Source organism: Gallus gallus, chromosome 3, assembly GCF_016699485.2.
Source record: "Gallus gallus isolate bGalGal1 chromosome 3, bGalGal1.mat.broiler.GRCg7b, whole genome shotgun sequence".
In the NCBI taxonomy this organism is placed as follows: domain Eukaryota; kingdom Metazoa; phylum Chordata; class Aves; order Galliformes; family Phasianidae; genus Gallus; species Gallus gallus.
Genome location: NC_052534.1, coordinates 86,039,414 through 86,066,133, shown reverse-complemented (window position 1 = coordinate 86,066,133; position 26,720 = coordinate 86,039,414). Strand labels below are relative to the sequence as shown.

Below are 26,720 nucleotides of genomic sequence, written 5' to 3'. Positions count from 1 at the left end.
TCTTTTCAAGCAATCACACCTAACCTTGACCATCTCATCAAACAATTTCCGTTTTTGCCTTCCATTGACTTCAACAGATCATACAGTCAGTGACTGAAGTAAAAAATCACAGAAATAAGAGTACATCATCTCTACTATGTCACATAGCATAACATTCCCCTGTTACAACTACACCAGGCAGCTACAAAATCTCCATATATTCCCCAAAAGGTATGTGATAATCTGTCCATGCTTTTGCAATGAAATACAGAAGCTATCCAGAAATCAGTGTGGAAGATATTAGTTACTGTCAACATAGTATTTAAAATGTTTGCATTACAAATTTGTGCAGAAGATTAATTATAGCAAAATACTAAAGAAGGAGCTGAGTCTTCAGATGCCAGGGCAAAAAAAACCACTTTTTAAGCTGCATAAAAAGCAGAGACTGGAAACAATAATTCTAAATGACTGAAGCCAGTGGCAAAGGGATATCTGATGTACCTGCAGAGAAAATCCAACACTAAATATTATTACTACAACTTTCCTTGGTATTAAATTCCTTCTGCTTTTAAGATGGATTGGGCTTTCACTTGTCAGGTCACTGTCAGGAAGATGACAGATCTCATACCTGTATTTTTGACTGCATTGAATGTTTCAAATCACTCAAAATGCTAAAGAATTTTGTTCAAAGGCAATGGGTAAATTTGCATCTCTGATCACATCACTTATGTCAAAGAGGGCTTAAAGCTTTATAGTACATATTTCTCTCCTGTTTTGGTTTAGGATAGTCAGCCACTAGTAACTCACAAGATATTCTTTCAGTGTAAATGAAGTATCTAATTATTCCCTTTATTGTTCAAATTCTACCTTAAAAAAAGGAATAAAAATATTCTTGATGCTAAGAAAGAAAATTTATTCCTCCTGGCTATCCAACTCCAAAGTGTAAAAGTTGCCACTGCGTATTTTAAAAAATTTATTACAATGCTTAAAAACTTTTAAGACTTTGATAATTCTCCCTGAATAATACATGAAATTAATCATACATTTACATACATCATATATTCATTTTCATTTAGCAGGATAAACATCGGCATCCCCCTAAGAAAACAGATTACCTGTTATTTTCTTACATAAGCGGAGTATCTCAGCTTGCTATAAACCTATAGCCATAACAAATGTCCTATATTCCAAAGACTCCAGGAATGAACAGAAGTAACAGGAAAAAGTTTGGCTGATTTGAAGCTTTTAATGTAATAAGTCTGTTATTTTTTAATGGGAATGCTATTATTGGTATAGTTTGTGTTTCTTTTCCTAATCAATCACTGCTGACTTTTGTGACCAGTAAGAAAATAATTAGCTGACTCTGGACTGAATGGTTTAAATAGGTATCGAAGACAGCTTTTGGAGAAAAAAAAAAGAAAAAAAAAAAGAAAAAAAGGAAAACTAATGCTATGAAAACAGAAAAATGAAAATATGAAACATAAATAGACTTAAGATTCTGTAAGCTATTTCTTTTCTACAAGATATCTTCTCTGTATCTACATTTCATTATCTCCCTGTACTGGATGAAAAGGAAGTTTGCATGGTGGAGAAGGGATATAATACCATCTGCAGAGCGAAGGTTGGAAGCATATGGAACAAGAAGCACTTCTGCTGTATATTTTTGGTGCATTCCATTTATTTTCTTTTTCTTTGAAACGCTCAGAATATTTTCTTGTTGAATATGGGGGAGAGGTTTATGGTCACACAAAACTAAAGTTTACTGGGGAAAGCTATTGCCTGGAGGGCTGAAGAAGTGGCAGCCAATATGATTTAGTTCCAAATCCTCAGATCTCTCGTTCCTACAGGGAATGACTTTCCATACAGTAAATTTAAAAATCCTGCCTCTGCAGTATGTTTCATTACACCCTTTAAAAATGGCATTTTGCTGTAGATGTGCTGCAGGTTCAATTACCCTTTCCTGAAGTGTCACTGAATTTGCTGAGAGGCCTTGGGGAGAAGTAAGGTTTAGATAAAAAACAAGCAGCTTTATTTATATAAATGAAAATGACTAAAGTAGTAAAAATACTAACTTTACAACACAAAGACAAAACAAATCTTTGTTCCCTTACAGTTTCCTACCTTTAAGCTAAATCACCTTCCTATAAAGAAGAAATGTACAGTCTTTCTGCCAATGCTCATGTATTAAAAAAAACCAAAACTTAATATTACCCATTGGAAAAAGCTGTTTTTCCTTGACTAATAGTGTTCTTAGAGAAAACTGCTACTGTAGCTGTTTGAGTTTTTGATATAGAGCCGGGACAGAAACTCTAATTTGTGATCCAAGTCCCTTATGTTTTTTATTCCAGCAACATGGTGGCCCTACTTCCAACTTAAGGAAAGATGATGGTCACAACTTATTTATATCAATTTGGTAACACCATCATTAAAATTTGATAAGAAGGTTGACATATAATCTCTTATACATAAATAGAAGGTTAGGGATTAGAGTCTTCAGCTGGGAGAACACTGGTCTCTACCACTCACGTGCAGTAAAGGATTATGTATTTATTGTGTGTGAAGGAAGATAACATGGAACAACACTATAAAGATGGTTTCTGAACCACATGATCCCAGTGAACAACAAGATATAGCTATTTCAGTAATTAAACTTGATTATGAGTGCTTTTTTTCTTATAAGGACATACAATCAGAAATAATATATCCAAGTGTTATTTCTCTGACATTCAAAATTGCCCTTTCACATCTCAATTCCAGTAGGCCATGGTAACCTCTACTCTTTCAGTATCCTGAAAAATGTGGTTTACTGAGAATGGAATGCTCTAACCTCAGGAGTAGCCTGCAAGGATCAAAGCCATATAGCTGTCCACCTCAGCAGTCACAGACATATTTGGATAGTTCTTTATCTTTCTACACAGGAAATCAGAAAGATCCTTCAGCCAGTTTGGTTCATAATGCTTGAAAATGAGCTTCTACTTGTTCTATTTTATTGCATGCAAGACAGGCTAGCACTAATTTCTGATTCCTAACCATGCTCATCTCCTAAGACCATAGTTCTCTGACTGCTGTCTACATGCTGCATTAAATAGTTACTGCAGTATATTTTCATATGCAATGTAAATGAGCACTTAATGTGCAGCAGAACCAGACTGAATGACAGAATTTGTTATTGAAAAGTAGAATTTCTTTGTTATTTCTTCACATGGTAGTTTTGCATTTGCCATTTAGGAAGGAGATCATAGAAAAGTACTTAAGTCTTTTATCAGGAGAATACATTGCACCTAGTCTTGTAGGTGTTACATATATATATATGATAAGGACAGAGCATTTGTACAAGGGTAACAGTGTAGTCCTAAAATGGCACAGCCAATGAAATTAGTTCAATACTTGCCACAGGTACCTGGCAATCAGCCAGAAGTTATCAGTGAGACAGGAAGGGAATATACAGCGCTACTTTATGCACGCTATTGACAACATCAAGATCCTCTGCCATGGGAAACACTGTAGATTGTGCAGTTTTTAAAACCATTGCAACCATACTGGCACACCACTTGATCATGTATCCTTCCATTTAAAGTTATCACTTAAATTCCTGGTCTTATTTCTTTTCTCTTCTGACCTATTCTTTTCTTACATGTTATGGGAATTTGTTCTTGATTCTGCAGTGGTCATTTATTTGCATTAATGCTACTTTATGTTTCCCACCTATTTTTTTTTTTCCTTTCCAACAGTTAAGTAGTTTTGAAGCCTCTAGGATTACTGAATCATTGCAAAACTGCTTGATGACAACCTTGCACCTCTTTTACCAAGCTTGCAATGAAAATGCAGAAATAGCATTTTATTTTAATACTTGTCAAGTTCTGTGGACTAGACAGAGATAACAGTTTGACATGCACAGAAGATGAAGGATATCACTTTTCAGGAATCCATGAAATGAAATATTCTTGCTGCTTACTTTTTCAATAGAAAATAATTTTAAACTATTTTCGGATTCTTTTAAGAAAAATGAACCAATCCTGTAGCATGTTTTTGAAGATTTCACTGAAAAAACATAGATGGAAGTGTTGAATTTCCTATAGACTCCCTGAAGAGTCTATAGAACAGGAACAGTCCTGCCAAAAAGTGAACCCAAGTCTCATGGTCTCATTTGGAGTGTATTTGGTTGTACTGCTAGCTGAAACATGAGATTACCAGAACATGGGGAATGCAACTGAGGGAAGCAGCAGATAAAGAGTACAATATTTAAGAATTCAGTATCTAGTTATTATTATGTGTTAAAAAGAATGTAAGCAAAAATACTTTATAATGTAATTAACAGCTCAGTAGAATAAAGACTGTGACTTCTTTTCACCTACGTTTTCATATATTTGTATTTTACAACTGTTGTATGAGAGATCATAGCCACTTCTTTGAAAGGAACAAGTTTCTGCTCAGCAGCATACATTCAGAGGAGATTTGAGCTCCAGCCTCCAGATCTAGGATGTTGATTCCAGAGATGTCACAATCTCCTTTGAGAGAGAGCACTAGTCAGGAGGGTGAGAGGGTATATTTGCATAGTGCTCTTTATTATTTAGCAGATAAATTAATCCACTATTTACCCCCTAGGAAAAAAAAAAGAAGTCATAAAATCTGGGTATGATATAAAAAAAAATAGAATAAATCAGAACAGATCCTAGGGAATGCAAATGTACAAACACATGCAGTCAAGAAAAAAAGGCTCACAATATGTCACGAAGCAGACAACTTGCTGGCAGGAACAATGAAGCCTGGTCTTTCTTTGAGAGACTGTGCCAAAATGGAAAGTAAAGAGAACCTGAACATATATGATCAAAATAAAGTGACATGTCAATGAAATAGAAACCGACAGTATGAATGAAAAGTAGGTAACAGCTGTAGATTGGGAGCAAGAAAGGTAATCAGGAGAATTGTTACTGAGCCTGTGAATTGTCACAACCAAGAGGTGAAGGCACATGCAGAGAGGCCATCATGTTTTAACACCGATTCCTTTTTCTGCTCATTTGCCAGCAAAGAAACCCTTTGAAATCTGACCTCTCCATCCCCTTAGTCATGTCAAGCCTGCTTTTGGCACTTACGCTCTGGAGGGCTCCTCTAATCATCTCTCTTTTTCTGCTGTCACTGCTACTATTAGTGGTCAATCTGCCTCCCAAAAACACAGCAAACAGAAATTAAAAAGATGAGTAAAGGGGCGTAAGAGCATTTTCTGCCCTCACTCATACCAACAGAAGGGTGAAAGTGTAAAGATACTCAAAATGCCAGTTTAAAAAGAAGCCCGTAAAATGTCAAAGAAAGATGCATAGAGCAAGCCATGAGAAGTGTAACTAGGGACAGAGATGGGCTAGAGAGCAAACCTAGAAAGCATGTCAGAGAATAGAGAAAATGCATTTCATTTCATTAGTAATCAAAAACAAATCTAAGCAGGTAGCTTAATTACTGAGGTTCAAGGTCTAGTTTTTCCAAGAATTTTTTATCATCAACTTGGTCATCTCTCAGATATTTTCTTCTTCACTAAGAACATAATGCTGTGCACTTCATTTTCAGGAACTGAAAATATAAGTTATGAGTGTCATGATGGAAACATTAGAATATACAGGTAAAGAATTTGGGTGTGCTTGGGCATGAGGATTACTTTGGGTATGATGATAAATCTCATCGTAGTCAATTTTTTGGTGACCGCTTTTACAGGAAGTGCAAAGTCATGGGCACAGTCCTTTAAATTGCACTGAGCATGCAACTGAATGAACTGAAAGCTCCCTATGAATCAAGATTTCAGACTCATAAGTAGGAAACATCACAGGTAATCAGCACCTTTGGTTTATGATTGCAATATTCCAGCACTGCTTTTTACAAGTCAAGTGGACTCTATGTTCCTGTGTTCCCTGAGTTATAAAAGTAGCTTCATCATCTATCATGACATCACTGATATGTTAGTTGAAACTCTTTGCAGATTATTGTATGTCAAATTGCTATTAGACTCAGTTACCCAGATCACTTAACCACAGTTAAACTTCAATCTAAATTAGGTTTTATTTTCCTCACTGTATAGTCAGAGAGAAAAAAGATCATGGTAGTTTTAAGTTGTGAAATTCCTTTGATTTTGAAGTCGTTGAATGGTTTGATTACAACAGACAGAAATACACCTGAAGTTGTTCCAGTCTTACTGTTCTACCCATGCAGTGTTGATAGAGCACATTAAAATCCACAGCAATCCACCTACTGCAAAATTCTGCCCTGAACAATCGCTGTTGTCATATGCTTTAATGTCTTCTAGACAAAGACTCCAATAAAGCACATATTTAGAGAACTCCTCTTCAGTCAGTATTCTGTATCCACCTGTCCCAGAAAGAGCTATTCTGCTTAGATAGTTAAGATGTATACAACTGCAATTAAGGTAATGCTTTAATGTGATTTGCCATATAGCTTTCAATGCAATTAGAAACACAGACATTGTTTTTAATTCAAAACAGAGGTTTTTTTTTTTCCCCACAAGAGGAAAATTTCTCCTTATTATCTTTACAAGGTCACTGTACTGCATACATTTGGGAAAAGAATACTTCAGAAGAGATGGAGTGTATGTGAAATTCAGGAATTGCAGTTTCTAGCTCTTCTCCTTGTTTGCTCAGTGACCTTGGATAATTTTTTTGTACCATATGTATATTTTGTATGGTATGGTTTCCTCACTGTTAAAATGAGGCAGGAATATCTACCTCCCTGGGGTCTTCTGAGATGTAATTAATAGCCTGAATGGTAAGAGAAAAGTAGATGTACTTAGCAGAACATCCAATGGAAACAAGACAGTTATCTTTGAAATGAGACCACTGAAAACACAAAAGAACTTTGGATAATTCAAGTTGTGCTGACTTTCTACTAAACCTTGGAACTTCCTCCTCCTTGAAAGGATGGTTGGAGGCAGAGGGCTAAGCAATATTTAGAAACTGCTCTACTCAGACTGATGCTCACTACTCTTGACAAAGCAATATTTAACCCTATATATACATTCAGAAAAGAGTGAGTCTATTCTCATATCCTGACTGGACAAGCATATTCTATTTTAGAAAAAAATTCACAAGATCAGGCTTTGCATTTTTTTTTTTTAAATGACAGCATATACATAGTTATTCCTATTATTTCGATCTCCTTTTACCTATGTGAAAAGACTACAACATATACTGGACTTTTAAAGCTTGCTGCCTATGCATTTACAGTTTCTACAGTTTCAAGCAAAGAATAACTGGAGTGGCTAGCTTTCAAATCAAAAATCGTACCTTCACTATTTGAAATCATAGAATGGCTTAGGTTGGAAGTGACCTCAAGGGTCATCAAATTCCAACCCTCTGTCTTTGAAACACAGGCTCAAAATCATTATGTTCACTTACACCACACTAAATATCACTTGTTTTACTATACCTAGACACTAGTCTACATATGTAGTATTTATGGCTCAAAAACTTGAAATGCTAGGAAACTCTCTGGTTTAACGCTCTATTTCACAGACTTGACTTAAATGGTTCAAAGAGCTGCTCTTGCTGTGCTTGACTCCACCCTCCCTTCAGAGGGACTAGCAAATTATATCACATGGGTCCTCGAAATTTACCATGTATTGTGACCCATCCTGGCTTAAACTGGTAACGAAGAATCCCAGTGACTGCATGGGAGTAGATGAAATGAATACTGTGGAATAAATAACATCAGCATAATGAGCAGCAATGTTTAGAGGATGATTTCTTACAGGGCTTCATCCACCTTTGCAGTGAACATCTGAAGAACAACACTGAAGTACGCAAGTAGTTGTTCTGGGAAATGCAACATAGGGAAGAGACGTTAGTGTTTCTCTGAATATGAATATGACACCATGAAGAACATTCTATTTTCCTCTTATTTTCAGTAGAAATTAACATTCTATTATTCTATGGTGATAGAGCATGAAGAGTGTAGTGATATCCCAGGATTATCATCTATAAAATTACCGCATGTATACCAGTATAACACAATTTTCTGCGTAGGTTTTCCAGATCAACAGCTTCTATGGTGAAAGTGAAATTATTGTGTGAAATACTACCTCTGATGGTTTTATATGATTTACTCATTCTGACATATAAAAATTATAAATAATTCAGGAGTAATAGAGCAACAAGTTGCTATAAATTATGGGCATTCCTTTCTCATGCTACATGCATTTTTTTTTGTTTGCAGTATAGCAGCAGAATTATTGAAGTACAAAAATTTTAGAGCATACAGCCAGTTAAAAGAATGTGACAGATTTAAATACAGAACATTCTAAAGAATTATAACTTAATTAAAACAGTGATTTGACAAGACAGAATTAACTTCAGTATCATCCCCACAATAGCCATCACTGCTGAATTTAAAATGTGCTTGTTTTATTGCACTTTCAAAATTCCATTCTTATGAAAATAATAAATCTCATCTGAGGGAATAGATACTACCTAGGAGACAGCTAAGGTTATTCCTCCAGTAAGAGATTTGATAGAGATTTGCAGGAAATTGAGGAAATGTTTTTGACAGTTCCTTCTCTCTGACTGAGTAGGAACTGAGGTACACAGGACCCTTGATACCCTAGTTAGTACAGGAATGACTGAAACAGATGATCAACAGGAGGCAGTTTATATGGCATATCATCTGCTTGCGGCATATCAATGACTCCTGTTTCTAGTGGAAGTGGAAATACATACCAGAAGACTCAACAGCACTTCAGAGTTCCCAGGGCTGGTTCACCCCAGAGATATGCTCATCTGTATAATGAGCAGGGGAGACTAGATGCCTATATTCCCAAGACACAAATGAGGGCATGCAAGACCATGGCACACTCCGGCATTCTCCAGGACAGAACCATGGCACATCAAGTAAGGTCATTGGTCTGGACAGCTTGGGAGAGACTGGTAGTCACGTGCATGCAAATAAGAGCGATTTGCAGAGTGAAACTGCTGATGTTCACACTACACATCTTGGAGAGATTCTTCCCATTTCAGACTGACTCTAGTTTGAGCTGGACTCTATGCTCATGAGCAGTGGGAGAGCAGCTTCTGGTTCAGTTTCAAACTAAACGTCTTTTACTTTGAACTCACTCATGATGGGAAGAGCAATGCACGAAGATAATTGGTAAATCTGTTTGTAAAACTCCTGGTCCTGTGCTAGTGCAGAAGCCACCAACATGCACTAACATGCCTGCTGGTTGCTCTGTGGAGGCTCAGCAGGAGAACTCTACCATGCCAGGATAATCTGACATCTGCTGCCTCTTGGCATTTCAACTGCAGTCCAGCATCAAAGACTTATAAAAAAAAGAAAGAGTATATGATCTTACGGTTACATACAGCTCATCACAATCTCTAGGCCTAAAGCAGACTAAAATGGTTTAATGCTTTTGAGGCTAGACCACATTTTTTGAAGAGTCAGGTCCAGAAAAGAAGAAAGCAAGCAGCCTTGTTCTAAAACTTATCTCTGGCATGCCTACTCAAGGCTAAGATACTCCAAGATCCAGACAGAAAATAAGTTTCCTTTGGTAAGTTACTAATAATGGTACATATCAGATACTCAACATAAGTGCTCAAATTGTGTAAGTGAACAATCTGCCAACACTAACAAAGCTTCATCAATTAGTGTTAACAAAGACCTTGCTTGCAATTGCAAGCTACATGAAGTCAAACACTGTCACGAGAAGAATCAGATGTTTGCTTCTTAATTTTATGTACCAGTTTCTACCTATGTTTGAAGGCTTAGATGTGGTAAAAAAAAAAAAAAAAAAAAAAAAAAAAAAAAAAAAAAAAAAAAAAAAAAAAAAAAGGAAGACAGCCTTACCATCCTAAGCTTAATAGATATTAGGACTGTTTGTCCATGGAAGGAATACAACAACTTCTAACAACTATTTTTTTGTGATACCAGGCAAAGTATCACTGCAGAACACCAATAACCATACACAGGAAAAAAGTTGCCTCACCCAACTAGTGATGAGTATCTCAAGCTTGTAGGACACTCCTTCTCAGAAAGTAGCAACCATCCAGAACACACTCTCTCTTTGGAGGGCTGGCCCTTCAATGAGCTTAGGGAGGGGTGGACCCTGGGTCCATGTGGGTAAAATTGCTTGCACCTGTTCTTCCTGGGTCAGCCACCCTCTTCAGCAAGTGCTCAATCATCAGTTCTGGCTGTGACATAACAGTTCCCCTACCAGGAGCAATGATCTATAATATCAATGCTATTATCAGAAAGCAGGATAGAACTTGGACGTCACAGCTGAATAAATTTCTTATCTTCATCTGCAGAGCAACTGCTAAGAAGTGGTTTTTCAAAATTCACAAAATCCTTTTTCTGCATACACTGCAGAGCATCTTAATCTGCTTTTTTGTCACTTCCATAAAGTAAACAATCTAGGGTGTTTCTTACAAGGATGGTAGTTAGTTGAGTTTCTCTGTGAAACAAGAATGCTTGATTTCATAACTGGGTACTTTTTGTCTCATATAGTAACATCCCTTCAACTAACCTATTTTCTATCAGAATTCCTGAAGTCTGCATACATCTTCTCAAAATTTTATAACTACATAAATGAATTACTAGGCCATACACTCTTCAGAAATAAGAAACTCACAAAATCAACAAGATCATCAAAAATTAGTGGAACATCAATGTACTTTTTAAATTACTATCCCTATAAATCCCTACAAAGAATTTGCTTATAAAGTACTGTTTGTGTAGAGCATTAGTTAGTAAACTAATTGTCATCACAACTGCTAAGCTCTCATTGAATGACTGGCAGAGAATTATTTGTGAAATAGTCAGTTAAATCATTGTGGCAGCATTATAAAACTTAAGAGGTTGGTGTCTTACATTAAAAGGAATTACACTGAACAGTTATGCTCTCCAATTTTAATTAAAGATGGAATTATCCTGAAACCGAATACCAGTTGTTTATAAGTGAGTACTTAATGCTAAATTGGAATACAACATGCACTACAAAATGTAATTAGAGAAAACGAACACTATTTTTTAAAAACAGAGAAAAAATCCTGAATAAATGACTAAATAAAAATGATCCAAATAGAATTTTTTCCCCAATTCTTTTACTGTATCCAGAGTGTCTTTGTCACCTATCATTAAATGAATCCGAATGTAAGGGTTATCCTAATATTGATGAATCCAGTGGGACGTTTAACCACCCTGAAAATTGTAAAGAACACAAAATCATCTTCATGAAATGAACAGTTTCTCAAATGCAAAAATATCTCATTGTATTTTTGGTCAATGGAATATTTTTCAATCTGAGGCCAAAATCATCAAATAACTCTTCTGATTTATTTATTTATTTTTTTTCCAGGATACATCTAATTTGCACTTAAACAAAAAAATCAGAATGTCTGGGAGGGGGGGGGGAGGGGGGGAGGTTTCCTTGATTTTTCTTTATCAGGCATCAGAATGAACTGTGAGAAAGGAATCCTGACTGGGGGTAAAAATAAATGAAAGGCATTGTGAAGGGGATGAGAGAACAACTTTTCCTTACAATACATCAAAAACATATTTGGAGGTACAATCAGGAGTCAGTTTGAGTCAGTTTTAAAACAACTAAGAGGAAGTAAATTTTCAGGCACGGTAATTACACTGTAGAACATATCCCAGTGACTTTCCATGGATGTAAATATACAGTGAAAAAAACAAACTAACAAGTAGAAGAGAATGAATCTATAAAATACGGTGATGTGACAAAGCTTTGGCCGAAGGAATGCCTCGAATTGCAAGAAGTAGGGAAGGTTGGGAAGGTATAGGCGCAAGTACCACTTCACTGTTGTTCCTGTTCTTGGGACTGATGGAATTTTTGAGCTTGCAGATTTTAATTTTTAATATTTGTAGATTTTTTTTTTAAACCTAAGCCTTTTTGCCCAGACTAATTTTTAAGATTCATAAACGTTCCTTAAGATTATTTTTTTATGAAGAGAGTACCTACTGAAATAATGTCTCCTCACTGCATGGCAGCACACATGCAGTCAGCGGCTTTGCAATGTTTTGCAGTATAGCAACAGAAGTAGAGTTCACTTATCTCTTCACTCTTTGTACAGGAGACAAAATACAAATTAACCTTCTGTAGTCTTCCCTAAGGCCTTTGGCAGATGGTGCTCTTCTGGTATAAGTGTGCCTGTTTCAGACGTTACAGACTTCAGCCCTCTCTCCCACTTCCTAAGGTCCTTTTGCTGCTCTTTCTGTAGGAGCAGCAGAGGGGCATGTATCCTTCAGATACTGAGGTTTGTGACCTTGAAGAAGAACATAAATCTCTGTCATTTTCAGCTAATACGCAAGGCACTACATGCACCAGGTTGTGACCTACAGCATCTGACAATGGGCATACTCTTCCTTTCTTCCCCCCTCAATCTGGCACTGTCACCCTTTGGGTGCAGAGGCAGCAGCACCTCCAGCCTTCTGTAGCAGGAAGTAAAAGAGCTCTTCTACTGCAGCCCCAGCCCTTGGAAGAAGCAAAGCAGAAACTAAATCTGAAAAGCAACACCTTGAAGTGCTCTAATAAGTTCAATGGAGAAACAGTATTCAGAAGAAACAACCATGAGGCAGAACAAATGTAATTAATATACCCTATAAGATATTGGATGTGCCTTGCTAACACATTCATACTTCCTCCTTTATCTTTCTAAAGTGGGCTAACAAGCAGCACAACATTTCTATCAGGAATGCTGATTTCTCTAAAAAACAAGGAAAATGAGAAAGAAATGTGAATGAGAGAGGGCTTTTCCTTTGGAGTGCTTCTGTCCAGAGAATTAAATGTTTTTTTTTGGACATGGGCATGGTGTTACGTATGGACAGCAAAGATTCTCAGTTACCAAGGTTTAGTTACATGTTTTACTCTGATCTATTTATGAGTTGAAACATTAAGTTTATGTTGTCACTAGGTACTCCTCAAATGTGCCAGAAGGGAAAACACAAAATTATGAATTTATAAGAAGAGCAGTGGACACAACCTTTAGTTCATAAACTAATCCAATTTCACACCTTCTGTTATAAAACATAAGCACCATTATAAAATTAAAACAACACCAGCACCTTAGTTTAGACTCTTAAATTTAAATAAATGTCTGAAAATATCAAGCCCTTCATTAAGATAAGTATCATCCATGGTTACTAAGTGTGATTAGAGGTTATGTTTCTGAAAATTGTACAGTAGTTTGAATGACTGGCCTTTTAGCTTTTAAAGTACTGTATGAGGACATCTGTCACTGCCATCATAAAGCCTGTAAGGCCTAGAGCCATGAGAATATTTCATGCATATGTCCCAAATTTATGCTCCCAAGTCTAAAACAGTGATCTTCAAAATTCTCTAGTTGTAACTGCATAATCCTGAACCCACTGAAAATCTGTAGGAATTATATAATTCTTTAATAGAATATTCCCAGGTGCTCCATGACTGCTGCAGAGAATGATTTTGAATCCTTCTGAGAGACTGGGTGGCAAGCATATAAAATCACAGTAAAGACTTTAAGCGTTTAACTGCATGAGAGGATCTCTGCTATGTATTTTTATTCACAGAATGTGCCTATTTCAGGGGGAATAGTGGGATTTTACTCTACCTCAGAAATGCCTTTGCTGTTGTTCTGGATTTCCTGGTTGGATTTGGAGGGGATCTAATTCTCAGGAACCACTATATCAGAACCTGAACAAGGAGTTCAAGGCAATTAAGTCAAGGTGTGGATTCTACAGCAGGAAAACGTAGGTGAGCATTTGTCTTGCCTACCCTCAGGTAAGTAACTTAGGTCCTTTCATTCTTGTTACTTATACTCAGGAAGTTGAACTTTGAGAATGACATGACTTGCAGATGGGCTCTGCTCTGAAACACTAGTGTGATGTTTTCATCTTTACACAGGCATCCCATAAATTCCTAAATCTGAACAACTTCTGAGAAAATCAACAATGAAGACAATCAGACTTCACCAACTTTTTAAAAGGAGCTCAGAGGAGACCATGAAACCCACCCCCCCCAAAAACAACAACAACAACAACAACAACAACAAAAAAAAAACCAACAACAAAAACAACACCTAATATTCCTCAGGAACCCACATAGAAAGAAAAGTTACTACTTGTACAAGACAACCTGTACGGGAGTACCACACTTACAACTGTCACTTAACAAAATACACTTAACAAAATACACTTAACAAAATACAGTGAGCTCTGTATGACCTTTAAAGACAAATGTGTTTGTACAACATAGCAATGGTATTTGGAGAACCTACTTCATGAAAAGAATAAAAGAAAACATTCTTGGCTTGAGCACAAGACTGAAAACAAGGTTTCAAAACCAGAATTGAGAATTATCCTCTCTAAAGTTAAGTTAGGCGCAAAGGATGTACAGGAGAAAGAAAAGAACTGAAAACCTTGTAAATTTTTTGATGAAAGGGAAGAAATATCAAGGAAATGACCAAGTGATATTAACAAGAAGACAGGCTCTGAGTTTGTGCACCAACTGTGTGTATGATTTTTCTCAGAGTTTTGGGGAATTCTGAACTACAGAGGTGTGACTGAATGGATTGTGAAGGAGGGATATAGTCTGGTGGAAAGTAAAACAAGGTCTGAAAATGAACTGGGGTGAAAGAAAGACTGATGAGTACGGTGGGATGCTGATACATGAAAGAGTGGTTGATTTTATACAGTCTGGTGGATTTAGAAGCCTCACAATGAGTTGCAACACAAATCCTGAAACAGAAGTAGAGAACTGAGACATATTAGGGAGTAGGGTAAAAAAAAAAAAAAAAAAGCTATATAGGCCTGAGACCTGGGGGGGGGGCACCAGAATGCTTATTTGTCGAGTGGGAGGCAGTGAAAAGAAACAGATACAGAGAGAACATCAGAATTTGTTCAGAGAGAACAAGCAGCAGAGAGAACCTTCAGAATTCAGAAGATAAGAAAGTTAAGTATAAATTCTATAGCTGCGTATTTTTTCGATTACCTCCTCAGATAAAGAGTTGTAACTTTGGGTTGCAGAAAGTTCACATACAGGTTTCCACAGCATGGAGTTCATAAATTTATTAGTCTGTTAAAGTGATGCAAGAGAAGCACAAATACTCACAGGTAAATCTGTTTCTGATTTCATAAAGTAGAAAAACTGCAATTTGGAATATTATTCTGCTGTCACATTTACTGTAGGTTATTGGCAAAACTACTCCAGAATGTTGCATTCAAACACCAGCCCAGAATGTAGTTTACACAAAAATGTACATCCACAGTTATCAACTACGTAATTTGAAACAAATCTAGAAAAGCAAACCCAGACATTTTGAGTTTGTTTCAGCTGCATAATGGGAAAAAAAAAAAAAAAGCTTCATGCAGAGCATAAATTTAGTCATGATCTGACTTCTTGAACACTTTGTAAGCCTTAGCTAATTAGTCCTCTCCAAACACCTGCTGCGAAAACAAGTGATATTCTTCTAGTTTTACAAATGAGGGATTGGAGGAAGAATGACATTACTTTAAATGGCTTGCCCAAACATGCAGAGAATTAGTGTGGAGGAGCCTAGTTAAAAATTTAACAGTGGATAATTCTTACTGCCGAGCTCAGATTGGGCTTTTCTGCACTGCCCAAAACCTTAGCAATGCATCTGGGAGGAGGGATGTAGAGGGAATCCAGAAAAGGCTGGAAAGGTCTTTCACTGTAGGTATTAAAAAAGTACATATAAATTGCTAATAAAACAAAGGGTAACTGAAGCACAAACGTATGTATGGATAAGTTATTATTATTACTTGTTTAGCACTGGAAATGTGCTTGACTGCACATTGTGTTATGCAAATCTATTACAAATACTGATTATACAAAAAATAAGTTATTTCTGATTATGCAATGCAATCATTTTGACAGTATCTCAGGAATGTCTTGTGATTGCTGTACAAATACAAAGGAAACTGCAACTTTATATTATGGTAAAATTTGTTCCACAGCTGCATGAATAAAATTATTTTTTCAAGCAGCAAACCTTATATAACCCCTTAATGTAATGTCTACTTGCAGTGCCATTTCCAGCATCTCTCATTTTCATAATGCTCTGGAAGTCACTATGTAAACTTACAGTACTTTATTAGTAATGGTAAATCAAGCATGATAGCTATGTTGAATGCTCCAGGATCAGTCTCTAAGATGACAACAGTCAGCAGTGCTCTCTTATTTCAGTGAAAATGTCACACAATTCACTGTGTCATCTGATGGTAAAAGGTGCTGAAAATGATTTGATTGAAAAAGGTGGAATAGATTATTATTAGTCATCAAAACACACCATTAATATAAGAAAACAGATCCAGAAGATTACGCTGTTCACACTGGAGTGATATTATCTTTTTATGTCATGCCTTCTGTCCCTTTGGAAAAGACTTATGGCAGCTCAGACAGACCTAGTGGATAGAGGTGTAAAGAGCACAATGCCTGTCACTGCTGCCTTGTGCAGCCCAAGGATATAACCCTGCCTCTTGGCACAGGGAGGGCTCACATGGGGGTACAGAACCCTCTCCTTCCCCTTTGGGAATGTCTGTATTTCAAAATCTTACAAAAATTGCTGGTTGAAGTGATGCGTGTGACCATAATAGGTATACAGGATTACTGGCACACCAAGCAGATGGAAACCTAACACTGTGAAATATATTCAGGCACTGAGCAGAAACTTCACTTTTGCTGCTTAAGCTGATCTATGACTGCGATTAATTTGCTTTGTAATTTTGATCAAAATGAATCTGTCCAATTTTCTGGTCCTACTTCAGTAAGTCAAAGCTCACTTTAACGTTACACAAATCCATTTAGATTTGGCCTTTGTAGAAGCAGAGGGAGAAAGAAAAAGTATGTGGAAGAAATTTCTGAGTTGCCAGTGACAGATTTTTCTTTGGATTTCACACTTTTGCTAAAGACAGAAGAGACCTTACCGTAGCTGTCATAAGCCTCTTCACTTGTTCCGTGACCGTAGTCATAATATTCAGGCACACTGTAACAGATACAGACAGTCACGTTACTATTGTCATGGGTAACCAAACCAAAACAGAGTGTAGAAAATGAAAGGTATTTTAATACATGATAGCACAGCCCTGCCAGTTTCAGGAATAACAACAGTTTTAAAAAATGCAAAGAGAAAGGTATTAGTGGCAGTAATGGCTATAACAGATGACAACACATTTCTTATCCATTAAGCAGAAAACATAATTGTCCCTAAGTATGTAGATCTAGGAGATATGACAAAGAGTGTCAGAAATTCTATTTGCAAAAATAAGGTCTGAAAAATGTCTATGCACTTTATTATTTGCAACTGTTAAACTGCCAGAAAAGATGTAAATCTCATTTACCTGTAATTTCAAACATATATGCAGTATCAAATTCAGCATAGTATTTTTTTTTTTCCCAAAACAGACTAAATTATATTATATGGAACCTGTAAACTACTTATCTGTACTGAGAGCACTGACAGGTTTTCAGTTTTTCTCCTGAAGAAGAAAGTGCTTTTCTACAGGTTGGCAAGAAAAGCCTCATTCTCCACAGCCCTCTTCCTTATGCAGTCATTGACACTCATGCAAAGTTTTACACAATACTAATAAAAAACATATTGAGAGGTTTAAGGAGTAGAAAATCAGACTCAAAGTTTCATAAGAACTTTCTGACTGCTTTTTGTTAATTAAAAGTGTTCAAGCATGGTTGTATTAGCATGTTAGCAAAAGGTTTCGTATCACAGTTAGACCATGATGATAAGTAACCCAAGCTAATACCTGAAGTGGGCACCTGGAAAATCTGATTTCTGAGACATATTGAAATGGGAATGGAATTAATCACACTTATAAAAACTTGACTGTTATTACAATTTATTCTTTGCATTCAATATTTGATACCTGCCACCAAATTCATGACCAGAATACAGATGTTATCAGGTATTGGGCAGACCTTAAAAGGAATCAGTCCCTGACCAGAAAACCTGCAATGTCCATGATATGATATTGAACTTTGTATCTGCAGGGAGCCAAACAGAAATATTTTCCTGTTGATAACTTTTTTGTTGTTGTCACTTCTGCACCTTTTTCCTTGGAGACTCTGAGAAGGATTATTTCAAAATGAATAATAGGATGCAGTCAGATCAATATTGCACTGTTTTTAACAGTGTTGCTCAGACAGTCTCCCATACAAGATTATCATTGAAAAAAAATATTAGTTTACACTTGAAAGAGAATCTTGGTTGACAGTGGAGTGTAAGTAAAAGCATTTCATAAATGTAATAGACATAAACAAGCAATCTGTAACAATTATTTTCTTAAACAAATGATGACTTTGTTCAACAGCTACTTGTAATCAGATTTATAACTTCTTGAACTTAATAATTATTCATAACTATTCCTGGAGTAATTTTGGAGAACAATTCAAGTGCTGTATTTCATTTGAGAGCACTGATTGCAAGTATTAGATAACTGACATTCAAGATATTTTGGTATGGGACGCATTACTCTCTGACTGTCTATGTACAGCTCTCAGACAGTTTTCAGCTACAATATTGTAGGTTTTTTGAATGGTAAACGCAACTGAAATTGTTGTGCATTAATATACTAACTTAGCCAGCAGTTATCCATGTGAGCAGATAGTGCGCTTAGGTAAATATCTCAGACACAAAATTCATTTGCTAAAACAGAAAGTGGACTTAAAAAGGAAAATGAAGTTAACACATTAAACATTTTTCCCAGTGCCATCTGAGCTTGAAATGAGCATAGCCACAGTAGAACATTACCTTCCAGGACAAATGGAGCCATCCATGTAAAGTAATTATATAAACATATACATCCTTCTCTTGAAGGAGTGCATGACATTTTAGATACGTACAGAATTACAGAATCATAGAATCATAGAATGGCTTGGGTTGAAAGGGACTCAGAAAAGACAGATGTCACACCACCTAGCTCTGGTAGAAAGCCGCATAAAAAATCTCATGTAATACAATTTAAGCAATGGTATTTTGGAATTCCAATGGTGTTGGAATAGTGAGCAGTGTTACAGGAGAAGAAAGCCAGAACTCTCATCTTCTGTTAGTGGATGTTAATATTTCTTCCTGATATATTTTAAAAAACAAAGTGACTGCATGCAAAGGTCAGCTCTCAACTGAGTGCATTTTGGATCCAGTCCTGCAACAGCAGACCTGTTTTCATTGGTCACTGGGTAGGGCCTACAAAGTTTACCATCACCATAACATCCAGCAAAAAGTAACATGTGCAAAAGAAGGTAAAATTTCTTTGTTACATTATAGTTGCTGTTTTTTTTTTAATTAGAGAAAAGAATGCAGAATCATATAAACAAGAAGAATGTGAGATAAAATCCTGCACAGTGATCATTTGGAACTTAAATACATTAAATACAAGCCATTAAAGTAAGAAACAAGCTGTATTGTAACTGTAGAAAAGAAGTGTTTGGAGTGATTTATTGTGTACTGCATTTTTGATGTTCTGGAACAGAATCCTTAACATATTTCTGAAAACACATAATTCATAGCACAATATCTAAGTTCTCCAACTTTATGTCCTTGAATAATGCTTTTCATGGAATGAAGCTAAAATGGTATGTCAAATTCCTCGCTAACACATATTCAGATAGTGTTTTGAACAATAACTAAATGAGACAAATCTATTCTTTGCAAGAAATCCGATTTCAAGTCACATTTTGTGAGCCAGAATGCTTATTCATTAGTCTGCTTTATTTTAAAGCTTTCTGAATATTAACTATAATCTATTGCATGCATTTATTTGTAAACATTTTCCCCTGTATTTTTTTTAAATAAAATGAACAATGAATGTTTATAAAAAGTAAATGATAGAATGTGCCTCTCCTTATGTAAGGTCTTTTTCTTGATTATTAACATACAGATGAACATAATTCATTTACATTATGCTCAGTTATGGAAGGAAACAATCAGCAAATGAATTCAGCATAAATAAACTTGTTTATATAATTTTAACATTCTCAGACTGTTCCTGGAAACTGTGATGATCATGAATTCTAGAAACCTCAGGTTCTCTTGGCAGTGCTAATTAGAAACACGACATCATTATCTGTCATTAGCATTCATTACTTTCAAGCAACATGAAGTATAATTTACTTAAGTACAAGCACCCACCTGAAAGTAGGATGCAATAGATTTTATAAAGCAAAAAAGATCAACTCATAACAACTTCACAGATTTTATTCCTAAATTTTTAAAGCATTGCACTGTACTTTAACACTGTACCCCTTGATATGCCAAAACTTAGACTTTAATAACCTTCTATATGTACCAGTTATTGAAGATTTCATTTGCAATGCTTCTCCCTCATACACAAGAGAGGCAGTCAGCAGAACTTAACACACAGTTGCCCATGAAAGAAGAGTTGTTTACACAAAACAGCACGCTATTTCTTGGAAGACAGGTGAGAAAGAGTTGCATTCACATGAACTGCAATATTTGCAACTTCTAAAAAACAGTATTTCATAATATTTTATAGTGGAAAAGTGTGGATAAATAAGTCATATTTCTAGGAGTCTGGGACTTACTTGAACATCTCTGTATAATTAACCATTACATCTATAGGAAATATATGAAATATTTAGAATAAAGGAATTTCTTATAGGATTGAGCCTTAAATCATACGGTACTTTACGAAGTAAATCTTTGGAACTAATGGAGTAATTTGGTGAACAACTTAGTGTATAAAATCTCCTGTTTTCTGAACGCTAAATTTTGATAGTATTTGTATTTTTAACAGAGAAGAATGCATTTATTATAATAGTCCCAGGCTTATTCTGTTGTTCACCACATGCCTCAAGTCGACCTAAGTCTCATTTGCTTCCAGTGTTTTCCTATTTGAGTTTATATTACTGCAGCTCTGCATTAAAAAATAAAGAATTAAGCCGGAAGAGTTATAAAGGATAAGGGCAGGGAGCCTTCCAGAATGCAAGATGACTTTGGGTTCCAAACCTTTTGTCAAGTTTGAAACAGAAACTAATCCACGATTTATTTGCTACAACCACATGGACACATGGGGATTTCTATTCAAACAGAATCACAGAATGATACAATCATTAAGGTTAGAAAGACCACTAAGATCATCTAGTTCATCTATCAATCCATCACCACCATGCCCACCAACCATGTCTCTCAGTGCTACACCTACATGATTCTTGAACATCTCTAAGGACAGTCACTCCACCGCTTTCCTGGGCAGCCTGTTCCTATACTACCCTTTCTAAGAAGAAATGTAACATCCAACCTGGACCTCCGTCAGCACAACTTTAAGTCATTACCTGTCATCCTATCACTATTACCTGGGAGAAGAGGTTGACTCCCACCTCACTACAACCTCCTTTCAGGGAGTTGTAGAGATCAATAAGGTCTCTTCTGAGCCTGTCCTTTTCCAGACTAAACAATCCCAGTTTCCTCAGCTGCTCCTCATAAGACTTGTGCTCCAGACCCTTCACAGCTTCGTTGTCATTCTTTGGACATGCCTCAGGGCCTCCAGGTCTTTCTTGTAGTCAGGGGACCAAAATGCAGCACTCAAGGTGTGGCCTCACCAGTGCTGAGTACAGAGGTATGGTCACCTCCCTGGTCCTGCTGACTGCGCTATGTCTGATACAAGCCAGAATGCCATTGGCTTTCTTGGTCATCTGGGTGTGCTGCTGGTTCATGATCAGCTGGCTATCAAGTAACACCCCCAGATCCTTTTTCTCTGTGCAGCTTTCTGGCCACACTGCTCCAAGCCTGTAGTGATGCATGGGGTTGTTGTGACCAACGTGAAGGACCTGTCACTTGGTCTTGTTAAAACTCATACAATAGGACTCAGCCAATTGAGCCTATCCAGATCCCTCCTTAGGGCCTTCCTACCCTCAGGCAGATCGACACTTCCTTCCAACTTGGTGTCATCTGCAAACTTACTGAGGGTGCACTCAACCTCTGCGTCCAGATCATCAATAAATATATTAAAGACGGCCAACCCCAATACTGATAGGTGAGGAACACCACTACTGACCAGTCACCAGCTAGATTTAACTCCATTCACCACCACTCTCTAGGCCTAGCCCTCCAGGCAGTTTTTTACCCGGTACAGAGTATACATATCCAAGCCATGGACTTTCAGTTTCTGCAGAATACTGTGGGAGACACAGTCAAAAGCTTTACTAATGTCTAGGTAGATTACATCCACAAACTTTCACTCATCTAGGGACTAGGGGAGTCAGCAGGTTATAGAAAGAGATGAAGATGGTCAAACACGCCTCCCATGTGCCTTAGCATAGCTTCCAGGAGGATCTGTTCCATGATCTTCCCTGGCACAGAGGTAAGACTGACAGGTGAGTAGTTTCCCATTCCCATTCATCCTTTTTACCCATCATCAAATGGATGTGATGTTGCCTTTTTTCCAGTCACCAGTTACTGCTGAGTACTTCCAAATGTAACATAAAATGTCTGCAGACACAGTATTTGCAAAGGGAATGATACAGAATTTTAGGAATCTTACCCAGTTTTAGAAGAAAAACTACTTTAGAGCAACTAAATTTCCATTTTTCTCATTGAATCAAGTAAATGAGAAGTGGCATTTGAAAACAGTTTCTGATGATAAATGCCGTAAGTGGATTGCTGTGAAGATACATAAAATGTCATATTCTAGGCTTCCTGGCTTGATTTATTTCAACAAGTTGAAAATAAAATACAGGGAGATCTTTATTTATGAACAGGTGGATATAATCACAAAGCCAAAATGAAATACGACAAAGTATAAATACATTACATTCTGGTTAAAAGGTAAGAGAACAGAAGTAGTGAAAAATAATAAAGAACATCACATTTTACAAAGAACCAATGTAACCACTCTATCTTATTGCCATTTGAATTATATTTATGAGTCTCAACACTATATAGAAATACTCTGATAGTCAGGGAGAAATGATTAAATATCCAATCAAGATTTATGCAAGTGATGCTAAATAAATTATTCACAGTCCTGCCTAAACATCACTTTTAAAATAAAGGCAAAAATGTTTCTATTAGCTGTGGATATTCTTCTCCAGTACTAGTCTGAAGGAACTTTATACAATGTAGGTTGTCAAAAAAAGTGGAACTGATTGATTGAATGTGTTTTTTTCGATCACTGATTAAAAATTATTCTATCTTCAAAGAAGATAATTGACATCTCTCGTTATTTTCCTTCTGACAACTACCACAACACAAAGCTAACAACTAAAACTCCTCAGTAAGACATTAGAAAATGGCATATGCAAATATCACTGTGAATTTCTCAAGCAGCTCTAAGTCTTTGTCTTAAGACTTTTCCATATTCACTTCAGTGACATTGGTAGTCAACGAAACAGCCAAAGATCTTCCTTTTATCTATATATCATTTTTCCTATAGATTTTCCATATTTTGATGGAAACACCTCCAGAGCATTACAGCTGGGGATTCAGCTGGGGGGGAACATAAATATACAGGCATAGAACACCGAACTACACTGCATTTACAAGGGATAGGTACAGAAACAACAGTGACATTGGAAAGAGATGATCAATCTGAAGGCTGCTGTTATCTGTCCCTCACATCCAGAGCAGAAGGTTGTAAGAGGTTTACTCATGAAGCATCTTGGGAGATTCCTACACAAGTCAGAGAGGAGACTCTCAAAACAGGTTTTGTGGTGCATTTTGTACTAACTACTGTGGTACTGTGGTAAGGCGTCTGCTTCAACATTTGGCTATAAGTAGCTCCTTAGGTAGTTTATACCTCACATGAGTAGGCTGGATCCTTCATAGTGACAAAATTAGTATCTCTTCATTCTTGTGATACATTTGTATCTAATATTTTTGTCCCCTAACAAATCTTGCACCTTTGTAACATAAGTAAGGAAACAGTTTAATACAGAAAGTTCATCTAGTGCTGCATTGGACTGCATTAAGAGAGTAACATAGTCTTTGGTTTATGTACATTTGTATATATCTTCATGAAAATGCTGTGAAAATTTAAGATCTGATATCTTTATTATTAAGATATCCTGAAGAAATTGTAGAATCATAGAATTGTTTGAGTTGGAAGAGACCTTTAAAGGTCATCTAATCCAACTCCCTTGAAATGAACAGGGACATCTACAGCTAGACCAGCTTGCTCAGAGCCATGACAGACTGACCTTGAATGTCTCCAATGATGGTGCTTCCACCACCTCTCTGGGCAACCTGTTCCAGTGCCTCACCACACCTACTGTAAAAAGCCTTCTCCTTATATCCAGTCTAAATCTCCCCTCTTTTAGTTCGAAAACATTTCCTCATGTCATGTCACAATAGACCCTGCTAAAGCATCTGTCCCCTTCCATTTTGTAGCCCCCTTTTTATATTGAAAGGCCACTATCAAGCCTTTTTATTACTTACTACAATTAAATACAGGATGCAAAACAAATGGAAGTCAGTATCCTATGAATAAATTCATTATGTATTTAGTGTTTGAAACATCAGATTTATCTTAGTTGTTCATAAAAGTATTTCTATCAGTGGTACAAGCCAAGCAAATCAACCTGGAGTTTGAAAATTGGGTACTTTCTTTATAGTTAACAAAATATCTTCTTGAGTCCAATTAGATTAACCTGTGTTGTTATCTTGAAATCTCGAAATGACCTCAGGATGTCATCTAGATCATGTCATCTGCCTCTAAGCAGACAACTTTATTTATATAATTTACTGAAATTTGTCTATTCTGGCTTTAAAAGGTACACTGAGGGATATTCCCAAGAGTCGTTTTACTATTATGTTTTCTCCCTAATGTTTAGCCTAAATTGTTACTATATTTTTTGCTGATTCAAAAACTAGCTGGGAGCTTGATAGGATCCATGAAATAACTCGTGTGCCAAGCATAATTATGTATGGCTGGTTTTAGAATTATACTTGTCTGAAAGTGTTATTTTGCCTGTAGCACAGTACTTGTGAAGAAGACACCTTTGGAATTAGATATACATACCTAGTCTTGATATCTTGTGGTCAAGCAAGGGTAAACAGGATGATTTAGAGCTCAGGTAAACACACTCTGCTGATGTAAATAATTCCTGGAGATTTAGCTGGATAAAATGCTCTTTGCTTTACTTCCTAAATCATTTTGCGGCATGTCTCAGACTGAAATGACTGTATCTTAAACCACAGAAATGACATGGGCTGAACTGTGGTCCATGTTATATATCTGCCTATGAGGTCAAGGAATATCAGATTCCTACCAGCAACCCACACTGCAGAAAAGGGAACTATAAATATAAGGTGTAGAGTAGATTGCATAAATTTAATAATAGAAACAAGAATAGCCAAGAAAATAAAGTTTCTTTTCAAAGTCAATAATTTGTGGTATATTCAGCCTCGGCAGCTGAATGTGCTCTTGAAATTTTCAGTAAGTCTATGTCATTATAAGAATGAGAATCAGAATTGCAGAGCCTACTACAGGTTGAATTGGTAGGTATTGCTATGAATATACAGTCACTGAGATACCGCTTTATTGGCATGGTGATTGCAACTATCTGACATAGCAGCAAAACAGGTTTGGCAGCATTTAGGACATCCTAAAACGTTTTTTTTTTCCATTATATTTTTGTTATTAGCATTGAGAAACGGAAGTCCACATGACAGAGCTGTCATAGGGATCAACCACAGATAATTATATCTTTTGAATGAGGTAAAAGTCAGTTAGATGAAAGTTATGCCTGTCAATTTGAAATTACGTGATACATACTTTTCCTTTCTTCTTTTTCAGTCCTTTGAGATAAATTTGTATTGGAATTTATCTAACAATGTGCATAAGTCTTCAGATCAAGTAAAAATATTAGAATTGATTTCAGACATATAAACAACATTTTTAAGACTTAGAGTCTGTATTATCATAAACTTCAGAAACGGCATTTCTGCATCAGGTTTTTTTTTCTTTTTTTTCTATTAGCTTAGCATTGGGGTTTGCAATGTGCAGTTGACAGGCTAAAACCAAGTCATAACCCCAGAATGATCTGTATGCCAGCATGGAACATGTGTCTAGAGGATTGTTGCCTATATTATTAGATTAACAGTAAATATTTTGCCAAGAATTGCTTCAATTGCTTCAGTGCTATCATCAGTGAGGCTGGGTTCAGGCAGGTAAGAGAAGTGCCCCTTATATATGTCATCTTGCAGCATACATCATAGATGAAGATATGTCATGAAAAATCCTGTGTAACTGTGGGGTTGGTTTGTAAGTCAGCAATGGTTTGCACTGTTTCCATTTGTCTTTCAACACTGAATTACTTATTCTACTTGTAAGTATGTTACAGGTTTTCTGATTTTTTTGCAAGTCTATTTAAAGCTTAGGATGGAAGTCACAGACACTTCTTTCTTCATAAAGCACTCACTCAGCAACACATTTTACACCTGAACTATAATTTTAAACAAAAGCTAGATGGAACAAAAGTCAGAAAAGCAAGCCAATCAACCAGACCAGGAAGCCTTAGCCAATATCCAAACTACTTGGTCACTAAAAAAAAAAAGGACTGTCTGATGTCTAAGTGTTTAAGTCAGACTGTGTGGAAGAGGGAAATTATATCAAATCCAAATTTTAAGCTTCAGAGGACAATTGTTAATTCCTTTTTCTTTTCCCTTACAGTCACCACTGTTTACAGGTCGTATAGTTGGACAGATTATGTACATGTGGGTTAAATAAAGTATACCCTTTTTGGTTCATCTCCTGACTGGCCAGTTAGTTCC

The 26,720-nt window shown here is 36.4% G+C and overlaps 1 protein-coding gene across 33 annotated transcripts in view; it reads right to left on the bottom strand.

The window, feature by feature from the left end:
* The window catches only part of KHDRBS2 (KH RNA binding domain containing, signal transduction associated 2), a 339,549-nt gene that overhangs the window by 33,932 nt on the left and 278,897 nt on the right, over nucleotides 1-26,720 (bottom strand). For all 33 annotated transcript variants that reach the window (XR_005859018.2, XR_005859021.2, XR_005859038.2 and 30 more), the window contains one exon: nucleotides 16,909-16,967. Coding sequence is in view for 2 of the 33 variants with exons in the window: in XM_426201.8 (XP_426201.3) it covers nucleotides 16,909-16,967 (59 nt within the window). In the remaining 31 variants the exon portion in view is untranslated. The remainder of the gene's footprint in view (nucleotides 1-16,908; nucleotides 16,968-26,720) is intronic.